Below are 17,628 nucleotides of genomic sequence, written 5' to 3'. Positions count from 1 at the left end.
ATAACAGAAAATTACTTGTTTGTAGTGATTAAAGGGTATTTTTGTGGGTGTTAAAACCAATTTTGAACTAATAACATTTCAACTATAATACTCCATTTTAATAATAATATTAAATAATTTTATTAGTATATAACCCTTCATTCCGGTGTATATTGCTCAGACCTTTCTGTATAGGCTTCGAATCGCTGAAAAGGCGGTTCCACCGCATTTACACGCAGTTAATTGAAGTCATCAAAATTAAAACCCAACTCGGGACGCACTCCGGAGAGTCACGCACCCGGGCCCAGCTGATGGGAGAAGGCCAACGGCGGAGTCAGGCAATCGATTTGCAGCAGGTGAAACTCATTTGGCGGCACCACCATCACCACCACCACCACCACCAAAAGGCCCCTCCTTCCATTTGGGTGTTTGGGTAGCAGGGGGAAATACATACATTCGCCAGTTAAGGACATTTATTTCGACAAATTTATGAACCCCAACAAATTGCTATTAATTTTCCGGTATTGTTTTTAGAGTAAATAAATAAGCTTGATGTTTGAGCAGGTCGTAAAGGTGGAGCACGTGAGGCAAAGTGGGTTAGGGGTTAGGGCTGGTGAATGGATGGATGGTTGGATGGATGGATCCGTGGCTGGATGTGGGTGGTTCCAGGCGGTTGGCGGTTGGCCTGGTCTTGCGTGTGCCAGCCTCATTCCGACAGCGGCTGGCAACCTTCGCGGTGGCGTGACGAAACAATTTTATTTGTCCTGCCCTCGTAACGGTGGCCTGGACTCTGGAAGTGGAGGTGGATCCGGAGGTGGAACTGAAGGCGGATCCGGAGGTGGGGCCAACTACATTTGTGGCCTACTCCCCCCTCCGCCTGATACCTTGCAGATGGGCTGTCGGAAATTATGATATTTGCATTTGCTCAAGTTGCCCCCCTCGGCGGAGGGGCAAGAGACCTTAATGCCGACTCGCGTTTACGACAACTCCAATTGAACAGACACGACCTCCGATTGTAATGGCTTCGATTCCAGATTGGAGCAGTCCGCATGCTAGGCACCTGCCGAGCCACCTGTTGAATACGATTTGGATTCGCCTGCAATCGAATGGGGCCACTTGGCTATCTTAGTTTAAGTTGGGAGCATGTATTGAATATCCATTAGGTTGAGTTCGACTTAAACATAATATTTAACCCCTGCTCCATACATCCTGCATATACTGACACAAGAAGAAAACGCTGCAGAAATGTACAACTAAAGTGGGGGGGACATTCAAGAGTTAGCTAAATATATAAATACAGGTAATATATAATATGGTGAACATAATGTATAAATCCGATCTCGTTCTTAGCAGGAAATATTATGGTCGGGAGTGAACCAATTGCAAATATTAGGCACAATAACTTGCCACATTTAAACACAATCGGCTTATTCTATATACTATGCATGCCAGAATCCCGTGAAATGACATACGTATCTTATTCCAAGCGTCATTAGAATTCCCGCCAAGAGATAGGAAAATCCGAAACCAGCAATAACCGCTCTGAGTGTCCTTTGGAACGGAACACTTCCCCCATCTGGTTTATCATCCACCAGATCGGCGAGGATCCAAACAAGGATCCCCAGACTACGCACCATGTTGCATAGAAGCGGGTGCAGACTTCGGGGGACACCGATGTGACCGTACACATTAGGCAACCGAGTAATCGACAAAATATATCTATAAGTGTACTCTCATTGTAGATTATGATTAATGTGGTAGAGTTTTCTTGTGCAGACAATTGTAAATTTTTACAGATTTAAATGCAGAATATCATGCGTGGCTACACAACCATTCAAAAAGGATGAAAATCACTCTCCCCAGCGTTTCTTCTGATACTCCACCAGATGTATTATGGCGATAAAGTGGATAACTGAAAGCAGAAACAGTAAGTAAATAGGTGGTCAAGTGCTAAAACAGTGGCTCACCTATTGGGAATACAGTAAATACAAGCACAATCGGTAAAACATAGCTTAGGGCTTTTCCGACTCCAAACAGTGCCTTGTTGTTCTGCTCAAATAATAGTACTACAAATAATTCCGGCTTAGAAGTTATACTTTCAACTTACACGTTCTATGCCAAGCAACATACATATTCCAGCAGCAACGCAGAATGCGCCAGCTACGATTACGATGATTCCGTAGGTTAAGACGTATCCGCCGTCTCCGTCGGTCATAACATTAAAAGAGACGAACGTATCATCGTAGCTATGCGTATATGTATACGTAAAATCGTTGTCAGACACAGATAAACTGATAACCGTAGCTAATCCTCCAATCAATACGCAGGCACCATAGACAATGCACCATATCGGATAAAATACGGAGCAACAGTCCGGGGTATAACGGCACATTGTTAAGCACTTCCGTAGTCTGTAACGTGTTTATGTGTATACTCGATGTTGACGTTTTTCAAGCCACTGAACTGTTTTTTCCAGTGTACTACGTTTAGAGAATTTCGTCATGAAATGGTTAAAGTCCTAATAAACAGGTTTATGCGATAAATCTTACGCTAGAATGTAAATCCATAATCCATATAGGTCAACCTTTGATGTATGATAAAAAAACAATCAGCATTAGAAGAATCAAACTTGAACCGCTGATTTTCCCATTGAACCATGTACATAACGAAAGTATGTTTGGAAGCACGAGTATGTAGAGTTACCTATGTGCATATACATTTACGTAGGATTCGACTATATAGTTCCGAGACTTTTATTACGCAAGTATTGAGTTACTTACTTAGCTCTAGCATAGGTACATGTACATGGGCTATAAATAATTTAAAGTATTTGCGGACTCCTGGGACTGCCTTCTACTGCCCCCCAGTTCGCTGCACGTTGTCGAAGGGCACGAGGATGCCTGGTGGTCCACCAAAACGGCTGTCCGTCCGCCTGTTGCCTCCGGATGGCTGTTCCCTGTGCTCCGTTCGCTGGCTTATTGGCTGGAAGGGACGTGGCTCCGCCTGGGATTGAGGCGAAAGGACTCCCGTGGGCGCACCGAAACCACCGCTATAGCGACCCGGATTGACGGTGGGTCTCGCCTTGTTTGTCTTCAAAACGCTGCTGAACTCGTGCTGGTTGCCCGCCACATAGATGTCGGAGTTGGGCCTCGGATTGGAAATGGTACCGGAATTGGAGCCGGCGGGATTGGACGACTGTGGACGCAACAGCCCCGGCGGTGCCCCAAATCCTCCCGTGTACTTCCCAGTGTTGCTAGCTGGAGGTGTTGCCGTCTCCGCTGTTGAGCAAAACATGTGTTAAGTAGTCTTCCATTGACCTGTGAAAGGTACTCACTTTTTCGCTGATTGTTGGTGACCGGCGTGCTGATGACCTTGCCCTCGTCGCTCTTGGTGTACTCCACCTTGCTGGGTGGGAAGGGGTCAACGCTCTGGGAGCTGGAGCTGCTGGCCGATGGCTCGAAGCGGGCTGCAAAAGGCGTTACAGAGTTGGAAGTGGGATGGGTCAGTTGTCCGGGATTGGAGACGGAGACGGAGCCAAAGTGGGAGTCGGAACCGGAAGCGGCCTCCGCGCGGTCAGCGGGCGGAACGAGCACCAGCGGTGGTTCCTCGCTGCTACTGCTACTGCTACTGCTACTGATGCTGCTGCCTGGAAGCGGAAGCGTGACTTTGGATGGAAAAGCGGAGGAGACGGACGGGACGGTGGGGGGACGTGGCGGATTGGTGGGGTTACGGGTGCTGCTGGATGCCGCTGTTCCGAAATTGTCCGGATCAAAGGGCACGCCCGGGCCGACATCCGGATAGTCGAAGTCACGCAGCCAGGCGGGAATAGTGGCCGAGTCGAAAGGGTTGCCTGCATCCAACTGGCTTGGGGTGGTGCTGATGAAGGCGGTGGCGCTGCTGCTGCTGCTGCCACTGCTGCTCGAATCCTCCGGCGTGTTATCTGCGTGGTGGGTGGTGGTTGTGGTCAGTTTCACTGGCGGTGGTTCTGGGTGCTCTTGGGTGCTGTGAGTGGGTGGTATGGGTGCTTTTGTGGTTCGCTGCGTGCTCGGACGTCGAGTGGTTGTGGTTGTGCTTGTCGTTGTACGTGGCGTTGTTGTTGTGGTTGTGGTTGTAGTTGTCGTTGTTGGTGCCGCCGTGGTGGTGGTTGTCGTGGTTGTGGTGCTAGTGCTGGCTGGCCTGTCCGTGGGTGGCGGTGTCAGCTGAATGTTGCCCAGGTCCATGAAGGGCTCAAATGGTGGCTCCAAATCGTTGGCCAGCGTGTGGTTGTACTGATCATTATCGGCGGGCACTTCGAACGTGACGGCCACATCCAGATCCGGGTCGGTGACCTCCTGCAGCCACGTGGGCAGTGTGTAGGCATAGGCCTCCTCGTTGTCCAGGCGATAGAAGGTGGATGGATCCTCGGTCGTGCCAATAGTACTGACTACCGGGTTGGCCGTCCGTGTTTCCGGTTTCGCTGTAGTGGTGCTAGTTGTTGTGGTTCTCCTGGTGGTTGTGGTGGTCCTAGGGGTGGTCGTAGTGCTCCTAGGCGTGGTTGTTGTGGGCCTAGTGGTTGTGGTGCTGCTGCGCGGTCTTAGGGTGGTACTACTGCTCCTGGTGGTGCTGTAGTGCGCTGTGCCTCTCTGGCGGTTTGGGAAACGACCCGGATTGCTGGGCGTGGTTGTGCCCACATGCGCGTTGGTGCCATGATCAGCCGGCCCATCGTTGTGGAGGTGCTCCTGCGGCTGTGACGGTGACTGTGGCTGTGCCGTGTTCGCCACTGGGCTTAAAGCATTGCCACTGCTAAGACTGATGCGAATGTTGTGACTAATGGGATCCACAATGCCTTGCACCTTCTTAGCCGGCTGCTGCTGTGCCTCAGTAATGATAGTCGGTTCCTCAGCCTGCTTCTGATCCTCCTGGCGTTGATTATCCAGGTCTTGGTGCGGTGGCAACAGATCCCACGCAATCACACTGAGCGGAGCTCCATCGGCAGCCGGCATCCACTCCACAGGACCGCCAATGTTCGCATCCTCGCGCTGCAACTCCCGAATGAAATCGGGCAGTGATTCCACGTCCTTCTCCTCCTGTGGAAGCGGCACCAGGTGCGCCTGCTCCACCTCCACATCCGCGGTGGTCGTCGTGTCGGGTGATGGTGGATCATGGAGGGGCGGTGTTAGTGATGTAGCTGGAAGTGGTGCTGGTGCAGATGCTGATGCTGTGCCAGTAAATGAGTTCGGATTCGGATTCGGTTTCTGATCGGTGCTGGGCTCCAGGCCCACAGCGATGGCATCTGATTGGAGAGGATTCGGAATTGAGTATTTCGAGCAATTCGCGTTGGTTGGGGCTGTGGCTGGGACTGTGGCTAGGGACATGGCCATAGGACTGTGCTTGGGACTGGGACAGAGACTGGGAATTGGACTTGGACTTGGATTCGAATGGGAACCGATCTGGGTGATTGGTGAGTCCAGGGCGGCAAAGGGATTCAGTTTGATCAGGGAGAAGGGGGGTGGGGCGTGGCGGTTACTGGGTGGTGCAATGGGGAACTGGCCGCCCAGCGATTCGCGCTTGGCCAGCTTGTTAGTGGTGCTGATGGGTGCGGCTAGTGCGGTGCGGGTGCTAGTGCTATTTGTACTATATCTACGACTACTGGTTGTGTGCGTGGCTGTCGAGGCATTGGTTTCGGTTTTAGTTTTAGCTTTAGTTTCGTGTATCGTCGCGGTCCTCATTTCCGTTTCCGTTCTGCTGTTGGCACCGCTGGCAGCCGCTGCACGCGTGGTTGTCAACTCACCAATGTGTGGCGGCAGAAGATCATCGGCCGGCCGCCTGATCTCCGTGATTCCCGAGGCATAGGTGGGTATCTCAAACTGAACGCCCTGGGCGCTGACCACCTTGCGCCCGTCGGGCGTGTCGATGGGTCGCAGGGCGTCGATGGGGTTGCCGTAGCTGTCGATGGCCTTCGGCCCGTCACCGCCCCCCTGGCCTGAGCTGAAGGTCACGTCCGGCTGCAGCAGCGGAGGCTGCAGGTCGAGGGCGAAGGGCGACTCGCGCACATCTGTTGGAGGGGGAGCAGAATGTGGTGGGTCTCGTTGTGGCTGTGACTGCGGCTGCTTCTTTGGAGCGTTGGAAAAGCGTGGAAGTGGCAAGTGGAGATAGCAAGTGGAAGTAGCAAGTGGAGATGGCAAGTGGAAGTATGATAGAGTGACAAAGTGAGAGATTCAATGAAAACGATAAATGGACACCTCCGAACAAGTAACTTTAAACTAGTTTACTTTGGGTACAACATGTATAAATATATTTAAAGTCTTCTATACCATTTATGTAATTTTGTAGTTAAATGCTTAAATGCTAATGAATTTAACAATTGATTTTCTTCTAATTGTAATATATTCATTCCGACATAATATAGTAATACAAAAATGCATAATAATCCAATGAAAATATGATTTTAAAAGAAGGTAAAGTAGTAACTGCTGTAACTATGTATAGTTTTCCTCTGCCTTTATATCTAACGAATTTAGCAATTATTAAATATTTTCCTAACAAAAGGGATCTCTCTTTAAGTTAAAATCGTACTTCAATTCCCATTTGGGGGCACGCTGTTTGGTGGGTGAGGAGCTTTTTCGGTGGCTATGCTGGTGGCTGGTGGCTGGGTGACAGATGAGGCAGCTGTGGGCGGCTCTTGGGCAATTTGGCTGCCGCGGCGGCTGATTGATTGACATTGACTGAGATGGGCCATACATTTGGCTTTGGGTTTGCTGGATGCTGCTGCGGTTGTTGTGATGTGTGTCTGGTGTGGTGCGGTGGTTACTGTTAGTTACACAAAGGTCCGCCACCAGAAAAAAATTCAATTTTAAAAGTTACCCAGGCAGGTTAGTCAATGTACGTGTATGTGCGCTTGTGTGGCTGTGACAGGTGTGCAACCATCAAGTTCGTTGCCTAAGTCTTTCGTTTCAGCTGGTCACTGGAATCAAGTAAAAGGGCTCTAGGGCATACTGTGCGTTTCGTGTCGTCCGAGCATGGAACTCTAGTAAGTAATTCAACCTAATAGCGGCAATTCGCCAATTAAATATCTTAAATAAGAAATCGTGGTTTGAAAATCCCAGACATTTCTTTGTTTATTTTGTATGACAAGTCCACTTACGAGAAAAAGATATGTAAGTAATTAATTGGCACACATTCGTGACTCTTTTTGTGCACTTCCAATGCTTAAGGGTCAATACGAAACGTAGCCTAACACTCTTGAAACGCACTGTGCGATTGCTGAATGGGTTTTATCAAATGAACACTCATTGTCTTGTCGCTGGGAGTCTGGGAATCGGGGAATCCATGTGACAGCCGACTTTGACAGCAACAACAACCGAATTAATGGCTAATGATTGTACTGACAACGATTTTGTTATTTTCGCTATGGGTATTGTGCGGCGCTCGTGCCATGTTCGTATAATTAATAATAATTTCCTTGGATATCTGAAAGATTCTCAGCCAGCTTCTGATTTCTGATCTGCGCCTCGATTCCTGTTTGCAGCGGAATAACTGAATAAATTGTGGCTATACTGTAGATGTGGAATATTTTAATTAGGCGCTGGCGTTGGGGAATTCTGTTAATGCCGTTTCTGCTCTGCGGTCAACTTGAATGTGACTAAGCCAGATCGCGGTGGGCGTTGCTTCGAATTCGCCAGCCAAGTCAGTTCCGGCTGCTAAGCACATGTGCATATCTCTATTCTATGGCCACGAGCAATTGAGGCTTATTTGCATTTTGGGACGAACGGGCTTGGCCGTACAACAGGAAGCCCTGAACTTTCGCCTGCAGCTCGGCGCCTCATAAACTTGAATGCTGCTCAGAGATAGTGAAGATGATTTGCGTCACGGCTGGCAGTCGAAAGTGTTATTTATTTCTCATATCGGATTATGCCGAAATAATTGAAATTCCCCGCACTTCAGCCGCAAAACGCTGCTCAAGTTCAGGCCAATTAATTTTGCTTGTCTCCAGCGCCATCTTCATTCGCATCGACATCTCCATCGCCATCACCATCGCCATCTCCCTCACTGTTTATGTTTATTGAATTTAATTTTTAATTGATTGACGGCTTCACGACATCTGCACCCACCTAAAGACAATGGGTATTTCTGTTGAAAACATTTTGCACTTGCCAATTTTACAGTTTGTTTACCATCTTCTTGATTTTGACATGTTTCTCTGTCTGGGCAACCTTCGCTGGAACCAGCGAACATCAATTGTAATGGATTTTTATTAATATTCGTTTATATCATCTCGCAGGCCTTGGATTTATCGACATATTGGGCTGTCCTCCCACACCAAATGGCTAACGAAATGTGTCAAATGCCGTGCCAAATCTTTAAAACACAATCCCAAGTTGTAAATTATACTCCGATGAGAAACAAAATGTGTTTATTGCACTTGAAATCGCCAGATGAAATGCGATTTCATTGTGCTTATGATTGGCTCGAAAATGTCAAGGGGCAGGCTGACTGAAACGGAAACCGAACTCTCCCATAAATGAATAAATATTTATGGCTTAGAATGGCCCCAGAATCGATTCTATATAGATTGGAATGTGTCGGCTGCTTTTGATAAATTCGCCGTAGTTTGGCTGTCGAAATGTCGAAATCAAACTGCCGCAACTCATGTGTCTACATATCTGCATCTATATCCATAACTGGTTGATATCCTATTGTGTTTTAATTACGATAATCTGCGACTGAATCATAAATCAAGGCACGCGAAAGTGAGGCACGATTCCCCATTTCAGATCCGTGCGAATTCGCTAATTATCACGTACGGGTCCATTCATTATGATGGGTTCATTGATTGCCGAATATGCCGCGAATACCGCGACCGAAATATAACTATTTCGTGCCAAAGAAAACCATTAAGCTCCAATGATATTTCCATCATGGGTGCCTCAAATGAGCTCTAAGTTTATGCATTCGTTTTAATTGCTAGTAGCCAATTAACTCGGCTAGTTGGTCAATGGGTTTTGCCCATCTTTGGCTTAAACCGTTTTCTGGTACATTCCTTCTCGTAATCCTCAAGTTTTTTGTCACAGCTTCTTGTTTGTGGCCCCATGACCCAAAAAGAGCGCCACAACATTAGTCTCTAGTTGGTGTAAACAACTTAGTTAACAGATCGTCTAGACAAAAGCGTCGCTAAATTTATGAACTACATGGACTACCACCACCCCAGGGAGACCATTCCTGAGGTCGTTTAACCCCTCCTTTAACCCGCCAAAACGCCAAGAGGAAGACGGATCGACGGCGACTTTGCCGAAGCCTTGCCAGTCACGTTATCTTCAGCTTACGTAACCCCACTTGCTGAAGCTCTGGGTTTCAGTTTCGTCTTCAGATTGGGTTTGAGTTTTGGTTTTGGGTTTTTGGTTTGGGTTTTCTTGGAGGCCTCTTCACAACGGCTCTTCTCGAATTTCGTTTTTCTTACGGCTTTGCCTTTGGGAACCTCGCTGTTTGTTTTTGCAGTGGCTACCTGATTTCGCTTTCAGCCCAAAAAAGAAAAAAAACTTAATGATCGGCGCCCAGTTCTTCAGTTTGTTTGTCAAACAAAAACAGCTTAAGGCTGCATTTATAAAGGCTCTTCAACGGCGAAGGCTAATTGCATGCACAAGCCTTTTGGGACCAGTCAAGAGAATGCACTTCACAAAAATAAACAGGGCAATGAAGATAGATCTTCGAAAAAAGATCCTTTAGTACTGAATAGGATACTGAGATCTGATATATAACTATCTTTTCCACGCACTTGCATCCTAAATGCAAGTTAGCCGCTCTTTCAATTAACTTCAGACCCACTGACTTTTCCGTTGGTGCAACTGTCATTAGTTGTTAGCTGGGGGATAGCACTTGTCTCCCAACCGATGTGGGTCATGATCACGATCACGATCGAAGATTACTGTGAGGTGAGATCGAACTTGTGCACCGGTGAGTTTTGGAAATGCGAATGCAGGTGAGGTGAGATTGTAAATGCAACAGGTGAGTGAAGAAGTGGAACTTCTAACAGATATTCATAGACAGAGGGAGGGGGAAGGGGACTGGGGATCAGTTCGGCATAAAACTTAGTAGGATTCAGATAAAAACGTAAAATTAGTTACAGATAACAACGTCAAGAAGAAGCTCAAAGTTATGGGTGTGAGTTATAGAATATTCATAAATGGTAATGTTTTTTTAAGCCGGTTTGACTGGCATAATATTATATTTCTACCATATATCTATAATATGTTTATTTATAATATGTAGTTTTATATGTCACCCATAAACTTGTAGCTTCTTCCAGAAAAAAACGCAATAAGCACACACAACATTTTAAACGTAAACCGCAAATAGAAGGAGATAAAGAAAAAAGGCGAAGAGGATCGCTGATTCAAAAATCCAATTCGCATGCTGGTGCAAATTGAATATGCGATCCGGTAGCGCAATCGCAATTGCAATCGCCTTAGTTTCTAGCTATATAGACTGCTTTAATTTAATACCAGGCCTTCCAGCGGCGAAATCGGCTCCGATGATCAGCAGCAGCATAACGGTAAAGCTAAGCACGCTGCCACCGCATCGTGGCTTCGGATCGAACTGCATTATCTCGTGGGTGAGTTTCAGCTCCGCGTTACTTCTTGATTTGGTTTCGTTTCTTGCTCGTATTATTTCTGTGGATTAACCCCTTTTTCGAATTTGTCACGCAATTAACAATTTGGAATTGGGCATTGCCCTGCAAGCCAAAGGGGATACAGCAGCGAGTTTGGCTGGAATACAATTAAGTATATATCGCGTAGGAGCTGCCGAGCCGTCGATGCGGCCAACAATGATCGCGATGACAAAATCGCAGGAGACGCAATCGAAGCCGACAACTGAAATGTGTAATATTTTCACCGCCTTTTCTCAATCGGAATAAAAATCCGCGGCACGATATCACGATCACTTCGGTGCGCGAGCGAGAGGGTGCTATGCGCGGACAGCGGGTGCGAGCGAGAGAGCGAGAGAGCTGAAGATCGTAGTTCGAAGTTTGGGGAGATGCGCGATGCGCTCGAGCGAAACACGTCCGTAGCTCACGGATTCTGCGCTTTCAATAAACTTGGCCAAGAGCCGCTGCTCCAAGCTCGACTTGGCTTGCCTAAAGCCGCGACGCCGGCAGCGCCGCCAACTGCGACGGCGGCAGAGTGTCGGGTAAATAAGTTGGGAAAAATGGGAATTACGATGGCGAGAAAGCCTTATCTATGCAAGAGGCTCGGGCAGCCGCCCCCAACTTTTAAGCCCTTGTGATACACATTCTACTACATACTACTCTCCACCGGAAAAGAGTGCAAAATAATTGTTTTAATTGATCAGCTTTGTTTTTGCATACTGGTTTCTCGCCACACTTTGACGCACTACTGCCAATGACGTTCAAGGTCAGCCAAGCAACATGATCGCATTCAGATATTAACCCCTGTAAGCCAGCTCTGGTATAACCTTCAAAATGCAGCTGGACCACAAATATTTGGGGGACCCATTAGTAGGTTCTATTAACAAGATTAACAACATTTTAAAATCTTTAATTTCTGTCATTGAAATGTTCGAATGTGTATTGCATTCTAATCGAATTGAGAGCTATAACTGAATGCAAGTTCGATAGTGGGTTAACATTAACATTCGGCTAACAGCCGCCTAACATTAGTGCTATTCGCCAAATGATTTACAAGACAATAGCCATGTCGCCCCCCAAATAGACACAACTTTCGCATAAATTAAACACACACGAAATGCAAATGGATATTGAAAACGAATGTGCTCCGTTCGGTTTGTTTTGTTTTGACAGGTTTGGCTTGATTTTCGGAAAAGTATTATGCTAACAATGCATAAGTTATGCCTTCCATGTGTCTCATATTCGCCAGATCCTGTTTCCCCCAGCGAGTTCTAGTTCTCTAGTTCTCGAATTCATCTCGACTTCATCTCAATTCTTTAATACTTTATTTGTTGACATAGACATATTTCAAGCTTTTCGGGTGTAGTCTGTCTCAGTGCACTGGGTTCTTGACTGGCCTGAGTCAGAGAACAGAACCGATCGATCAGACTTTTTTGGCAGATCAGTAAAGATGCGTTGAGTTGGTCGGCGGTGTCAGTGATCGATGAACTTTTGGCATTTCAGCCCGCCCGGCTATTGACGCGACCGGTGGTTAGATCATCGCGTCTCGTGATCATAAGCCATTCAATTCATGATCGCCCATGTGAAATTCTTTTCATACTTTGCATATAGAAGGTAATTCAACAATAATCCTGCTTTAGTATCAACGATGTATTTCTGTTACGTCCTTGAATAAGCATCTGCGATGGTCTTCAAACTTAAATGCGTTAATGATCGCATTCGAAAGCCAACCATGACCATATCTTCGGATGTCTCTGGAATGTAATTATCATTTGGCCCGCGCAAATCTTCCTTTTTTCAGCGCCCATCACAAAAAATTATGTCAGCTTATTGGTTCCGCATTTGAGCATTTGTGCCGGCATTTGGCTTTCTGCCTTTCGACGATCGAAAGAGCCAGTTTCCTAGCCCCATCAGATGCTCCAAATGGGCGTAGCTGGGGGGAAAGAAAGTTTCCGTATAAAGGGGTGCACATAAATTGTATCTTAAAAAAGCGCAAAGCATCATAGTATTATCATTAATATATGATGAGTTCTAATATTTTTGCTAGTTTCTTCCACGGATATCTACTTGGGATTGCCCCCAAATCCATGCCCCTGCCACCACTGCGATGTCAGTGATTGCCCAGTTGGTCGGTTGGTGGGGGGAAGGGGGCAGTGGTGTCGGGAATCACGGCTGTTATTAGTGTAACAATTACAACAAAGCTATTGCCAAATGGACCGCGATCCCGGCAAATGGCCAACGGTAGCGCTGGTGGAGTGGAGTGGTTGATTGGTGGAGCATTGGGCGCCCAGCGCCTCCGCCCATAAATCAAATCGCTTAGGGACGCACAAAGGGGCCCAGCTGAGACAATGCCCATCAATGGGCGGCTGGCGTCGAAGAAGTAATCAAAATTGTATTACGAAAACAAACGTTTTTATACATTTCAAGCCGCTTCGTTTCTTTTCGTTTGGTTTGGTTTGCTTTGGTTTCTTTGGGCTTTTCGGCTTTTTGGCCACAACAATGGCAACACGCTGGCATCTTGGAAACTGCACAGTCAGCTAAGAGCGGCAACAAAGCGCCACATATTATTTACTTTAATAGAGTCGGCTCAGTTGGGAAATGTCGCCGCGACCCTTCACCCAAAGCGCCTTATTAATTGTTTATCGTCATTAATGTCGCACAACAAACTCCAACGGCTTTTCGCCATGCGAAATCCGACTTTTATATATTGTATATATGTATAAGTTGGCTGGCGGAAGCTTGAGTATATAATATAAGCATGTAAATTTCAAACTTAAGTGCTGCGTTTTGGTAGCCTTTTTTTGCAACAAGCAACTTTCATGAGATCTCAAGATAAATATCTTCTTTTGAAGAGTTTTGTATTCATATATTCAAATTTGATTCTTTTTAACAAGTTTAATTAACACTTAAAGTTAACTGCACCTGCTACACTCATTGTTTTTCAGGTTTAAAATCTGTTTTTTAAATTCAAAGCGAGTATTAAATGCCACCAATAAAGGAAACATCACTCGCAATTACTGATTTGCCAAATTGTTTATGTTATTAATGATTTTGCAACTCGTTTGGTATCAATAAAATTCAATAAAATGCAATTTGCCGAATGCACAGCCCACATGGAAAATGTGTTTTCGAAAAACAACACCAAGCCGAAAACAGTCGAAAAGTCAAACAAATTGGCGGCTGAGACCAGTTTGCATTTTGAGTGCTGAACCAGTTGGTTGGTTCACATCGACAAGACAAGGCGCATCTTCTGTAAAAACAACAACATTTTTATTGCAAAAATATTGAAAAATGCGTTGACAACAACAAGTATGTGGATACATAAAGTCGCTTTTGTTGGTCACCGTGACCTTAACACAAATTTTGATTTTAGTATTATATCAACTGACTACGTGCGTTGGGTTTTTTTCTGGCTCCCCCCACCGGTCGGGATGGTCTTTCATTAATAAAATTCCTTGGCGATCGAGAGATCTGCATGAGTCATTTGGCCACAGAATATATGACGGTTCATTGAAACAAAACCCGAAAATACCCAAAACACAATAACACAATAACAAGACACTGACAAGGGGGCGATAGGAAAGATCCAAGCGAAATCAATTAATATTCTGTCTCGTTGACGGTTTCGCTGCGACTTTTTGCTAGCTTGCGTGGGGTTTTTTTCCCCCTCATAATCGAGCATTCACACATAAGCCGAGATTTGTGATTTGAGCTGAGAAGAAAGTCAAGAATAACCAGAACGAGTTTGAGTGGCTTAGCACGCTGAAGTCTCAAAGAGCTGACCTTTTCGACTGCCATGGCGTGCATTTATTAATGGATGCAGATTGGTTGGCTGGCGGATTTACAAATATAATTTATTTTTAACTTAACAGAAAACCGTTGAGAATTTCAAAATTACGTCACAGTTGACCACTATAAGCTCTAGAGTGACCATGCAGCGGGAGGATTTCAAAAAGTATTGCCAATCGATAACTTGTAGAGAACGCGGGGTCTTAAGATTCTACTTAATTCGAATTATTCCTTGAAATACCTATATTAAACTGGAATAAAATGCTATACAGAAATCAAGCTTTTGTAAGAATGGTGACATTCGAATCGCCTTTCTTTAATACACTAACGACTTTCTAGTATATTTTCCTTTGTTGCTTTGGAGCTGCCATGCGGTCACACTTTGGGGATGATTGGTTTAATGCAAATATCCAAAGACCCTCGGAAAACCACAACAAAAGGTCCGGATCGTCACCCAAATGAGCTCCCTGTTCCGCAGCCTGAACCACTTTTCGTCGAAACGGGAGAATGTCGTGAAGGAGGCGCTCATCAATACACTGAACGAAAATGCACGCGAGATCGAGTTCGAGGTGAAGCAGAAGAGTTTGGGTAAGTTCTGTGTACTCCCCCCGAAATGAACATTGATTAATAGAAATCCTCGTACGGCAGAGGTCCTGGGACTATGTGAACAGACCAGTGCCCTGTGCACCACCCTGGAGGCCCTGTTCCTGCATGGGCTGAAGGACTCATTCCTGTCCGCGACCTTCAATGTCATCGCTGGCGATGTGGAACGCAGGCCCGATCCCAGCTTCTGGTCGCCCTGCATGGTCTTCATGCACAAGCAGGTGATCGAGCAGGTGCAGGGCCTCAGCCAGATCACCTCGGAGACGGGACAGTGCCGCGCCTGGGTGCGCCAGTCGCTCAACGAGTCGGTGTTCTCCTCTTATCTGAACAACATGCGCAAGAACGGATCGGCGCTGTCGCAGTACTACAAGCGGAACGCCCTTGTCAGGGACTCCGAGGGTCTGGAGACGGCCGCCAAGATTATGGAGAGCCTGGAGGCCTATGTGCAATTCGATCTGCCAGTGAACTCCAGCCTGCTGAACCAGTGGCCCGACTACTCCCTGCAGCTATCTGATCTCTGGACACCCGCTCTGAAGTCCTGCCCGGTATGATCTTGTATCCCTTCAATAATGTCTATTAACGTGTGAGCACGTCTTTTTGAATTCCTATGATAAGAGGCCTCTCATGGCCATTATCAATACAAGTGGACTAATTCGAGTATACCATTGCAGATTAGCAGCGGAGTTGATGTGGCCAGCTCGCTTGGCTCCGATATCATAGCCATACCAACGCCTCAGCCTCTGCAGACCAATGAGCTGTTCTCGGAGTCCATTTCGAATAGCCCCTTTAGCAGGAATAGCAACTTTGGTGTTCCCGAACTGAGCCAGCGGGAGAACCTGGACCTGCTAATACAAAAGTTCGATGAAATGGATGTGATAAACGAGGAGCAGACAGGCAGTGATAAAGTGGAAGCGACTGAAGCGGCAGAGCAGGAAGCTCCATCGGGCAGTAAGGCGAGGTTACGGAAAAAATCCATCCGTCAAGTGGACAGCAGCTCCTTCGCCGAACTGGATCTTGAGGCACCCTCTCTTCTGCCCCAGGGCAGTAATTCTCTGTCCAATCTGATGCAAACCTCATGGTCTGGTGACCTGGAAGCAACTCCCACTTCACCCACCGAGGAACTGACGGGATCTAGGTTTTTCCAGCGATCTGTGAGCGTCAGTAGTGCCGCCAGTCTGCGTTCTCCAAATACGGACAGATGCAGCTACAATGCGCTGTTGCGAAAGCACGAGAGCAACCGGGAAAGTGGGGCCGGTTGGTCGGAGATCTGGGAGAAGTTTCGGGCCAGTGCCTCCAATCTCAGTGTGGCTCAGCCCCAGCGAGAAACCGAACCGCCCATTTCAGAAGATCTAAGTGATCTGCAGTCACTGGACGTAAGTAGGTTATGAAAACAGTTTATTAAATATTATATGCTACTCTATTATAGACCAACTCGGAATTTGAGCTGCTCACTTCCGAGTTTGACATGGTGGAGCTGCAGCAAATGGTGTCCCAACTATGTCAGCTAGCTCGAGAGCCGGGTCTGGATGCCCAGGGTTTCCTGTGCAAGAGCTGCCAGCATCCGCTGGGCATCGGTTACTCCAACTTTCAGTAAGAACATCGTGTCATTCTTAATCAATTCCACTGACGTGTTTATCTCCCCTTAGAGTTTGCGCCTTTAGTGGTGGCTACTACTGCAACAGCTGCATGGATGTGGAGATGCAACTGATACCCGCTCGCATTATTTACAATTGGGATTTTCGAAGGTACAGCGTGAGCAAGCGGGCAGCCACTTTTCTGGCTGAATTCCGATCGCATCCCTTCCTGGACATGCAGCTACTGAACCCGAGAATATATTTTGCATCTGATGCCATGGCTGAACTGCAATCCCTGCGTATCCGACTGAACTTCATACGGGCTTATTTGTATACCTGTGCTCCGAGTAGCATCGAGCTTCTTCAAATTCAGTTCTCTGGCAGGGAGTACCTGTACGAGCATATTCACCTGTACTCCATAGCAGACTTGGCTCTTATTCAGCGAGGTGTGCTATGTCAGCAGCTGCAGAAAGCCTACAAACTGGGCGAAGCGCATGTCTTAAAGTGCAGACTATGCCACCTGAAAGGATTCATCTGCGAGATCTGCCAGAGTCCAAGGGTGCTGTATCCCTTTCACATCAGCACTACATTCAGAGTGAGTGGCACTTTCAAGAAATCGAACGTTGACAGATATTTTCACACTGGCTCTCAAATCTTTTTATAGTGCCTAACCTGTGGAGCCGTATTCCACGCAGAGTGCTCGAATGAGAAGCAGCCATGTCCCAAGTGTGAACGAATACGCAAGCGCGAGGATCACGGTCTCCAGGAGGCGGTGCAATGTCTCAAGCAGAAGAATGAGGTTGCCTAAAATCAGCCATATATATAGATTTTATGTTAAAAAGTGCGATTTGTTATTATACGTAACCGAGAAAAGGCTTTACTTTACATTTAAGCTAGGATTAAAATAAAAATTGTTATGGCTTGAAAGCATTTACACTTACTCAAATATATAGCATACATTACACAGCTTTTTAAAATTGATTACCAATTTTGTTGACTGAATGAAACCATTTGTTGCTCAGTTTTTGAATGACTTCGTAATTTTATTAATAACTGCAATGA

General features: G+C 46.5%; 4 protein-coding genes across 7 annotated transcripts; 1 reads left to right on the top strand and 3 right to left on the bottom strand.

Moving 5' to 3' along the window:
• Positions 1–1,318: 1,318 nt before the first annotated feature.
• On the bottom strand, positions 1,319–1,801 carry LOC122614145. The gene is given in 2 exon segments (XM_043788638.1): positions 1,319–1,585; positions 1,588–1,801. Coding segments are annotated over 2 exon segments (249 nt in total). The 5' UTR covers positions 1,670–1,801; the 3' UTR covers positions 1,319–1,418.
• On the bottom strand, positions 1,711–2,453 carry LOC122614144. The gene is made up of 3 exons (XM_043788637.1): positions 2,087–2,453; positions 1,947–2,028; positions 1,711–1,891 (listed from the first exon to the last, which is right to left on the bottom strand). Exons 1-3 carry the CDS (start codon positions 2,369–2,371, stop codon positions 1,830–1,832), a joined length of 429 nt encoding a protein of 142 aa, XP_043644572.1. The 5' UTR covers positions 2,372–2,453; the 3' UTR covers positions 1,711–1,829.
• A 255-nt stretch (positions 2,454–2,708) lies between these two features.
• LOC122613359 (mucin-2) lies at positions 2,709–11,030 on the bottom strand. Of its 4 annotated transcripts, none has more exons than XM_043787499.1 (4): positions 10,458–11,030; positions 5,750–6,013; positions 3,314–3,919; positions 2,709–3,257 (listed from the first exon to the last, which is right to left on the bottom strand). In XM_043787499.1, exons 1-4 carry the CDS (start codon positions 10,555–10,557, stop codon positions 2,833–2,835), a joined length of 1,395 nt encoding a protein of 464 aa, XP_043643434.1. In that variant the 5' UTR covers positions 10,558–11,030; the 3' UTR covers positions 2,709–2,832. The 4 variants fall into 4 exon arrangements, with proteins under 4 accessions (XP_043643434.1, XP_043643435.1, XP_043643432.1 ...); XM_043787500.1 differs by having other exon boundaries at positions 3,314–3,445; XM_043787497.1 differs by having other exon boundaries at positions 3,314–6,013.
• Positions 11,031–14,795: 3,765 nt separating this feature from the next.
• On the top strand, positions 14,796–17,534 carry LOC122614826 (sorting nexin-29). The gene is made up of 6 exons (XM_043789492.1): positions 14,796–14,977; positions 15,038–15,537; positions 15,664–16,365; positions 16,419–16,582; positions 16,639–17,161; positions 17,231–17,534. Exons 1-6 carry the CDS (start codon positions 14,848–14,850, stop codon positions 17,372–17,374), a joined length of 2,163 nt encoding a protein of 720 aa, XP_043645427.1. The 5' UTR covers positions 14,796–14,847; the 3' UTR covers positions 17,375–17,534.
• Positions 17,535–17,628: the final 94 nt, after the last annotated feature.

The sequence above is a fragment of the Drosophila teissieri genome, chromosome 2R, assembly GCF_016746235.2.
Source record: "Drosophila teissieri strain GT53w chromosome 2R, Prin_Dtei_1.1, whole genome shotgun sequence".
Lineage (NCBI taxonomy): Eukaryota > Metazoa > Arthropoda > Insecta > Diptera > Drosophilidae > Drosophila > Drosophila teissieri.
Note: the sequence above shows the minus strand (reverse complement) of the source record. Positions and strands in the feature narration are given on the sequence as shown.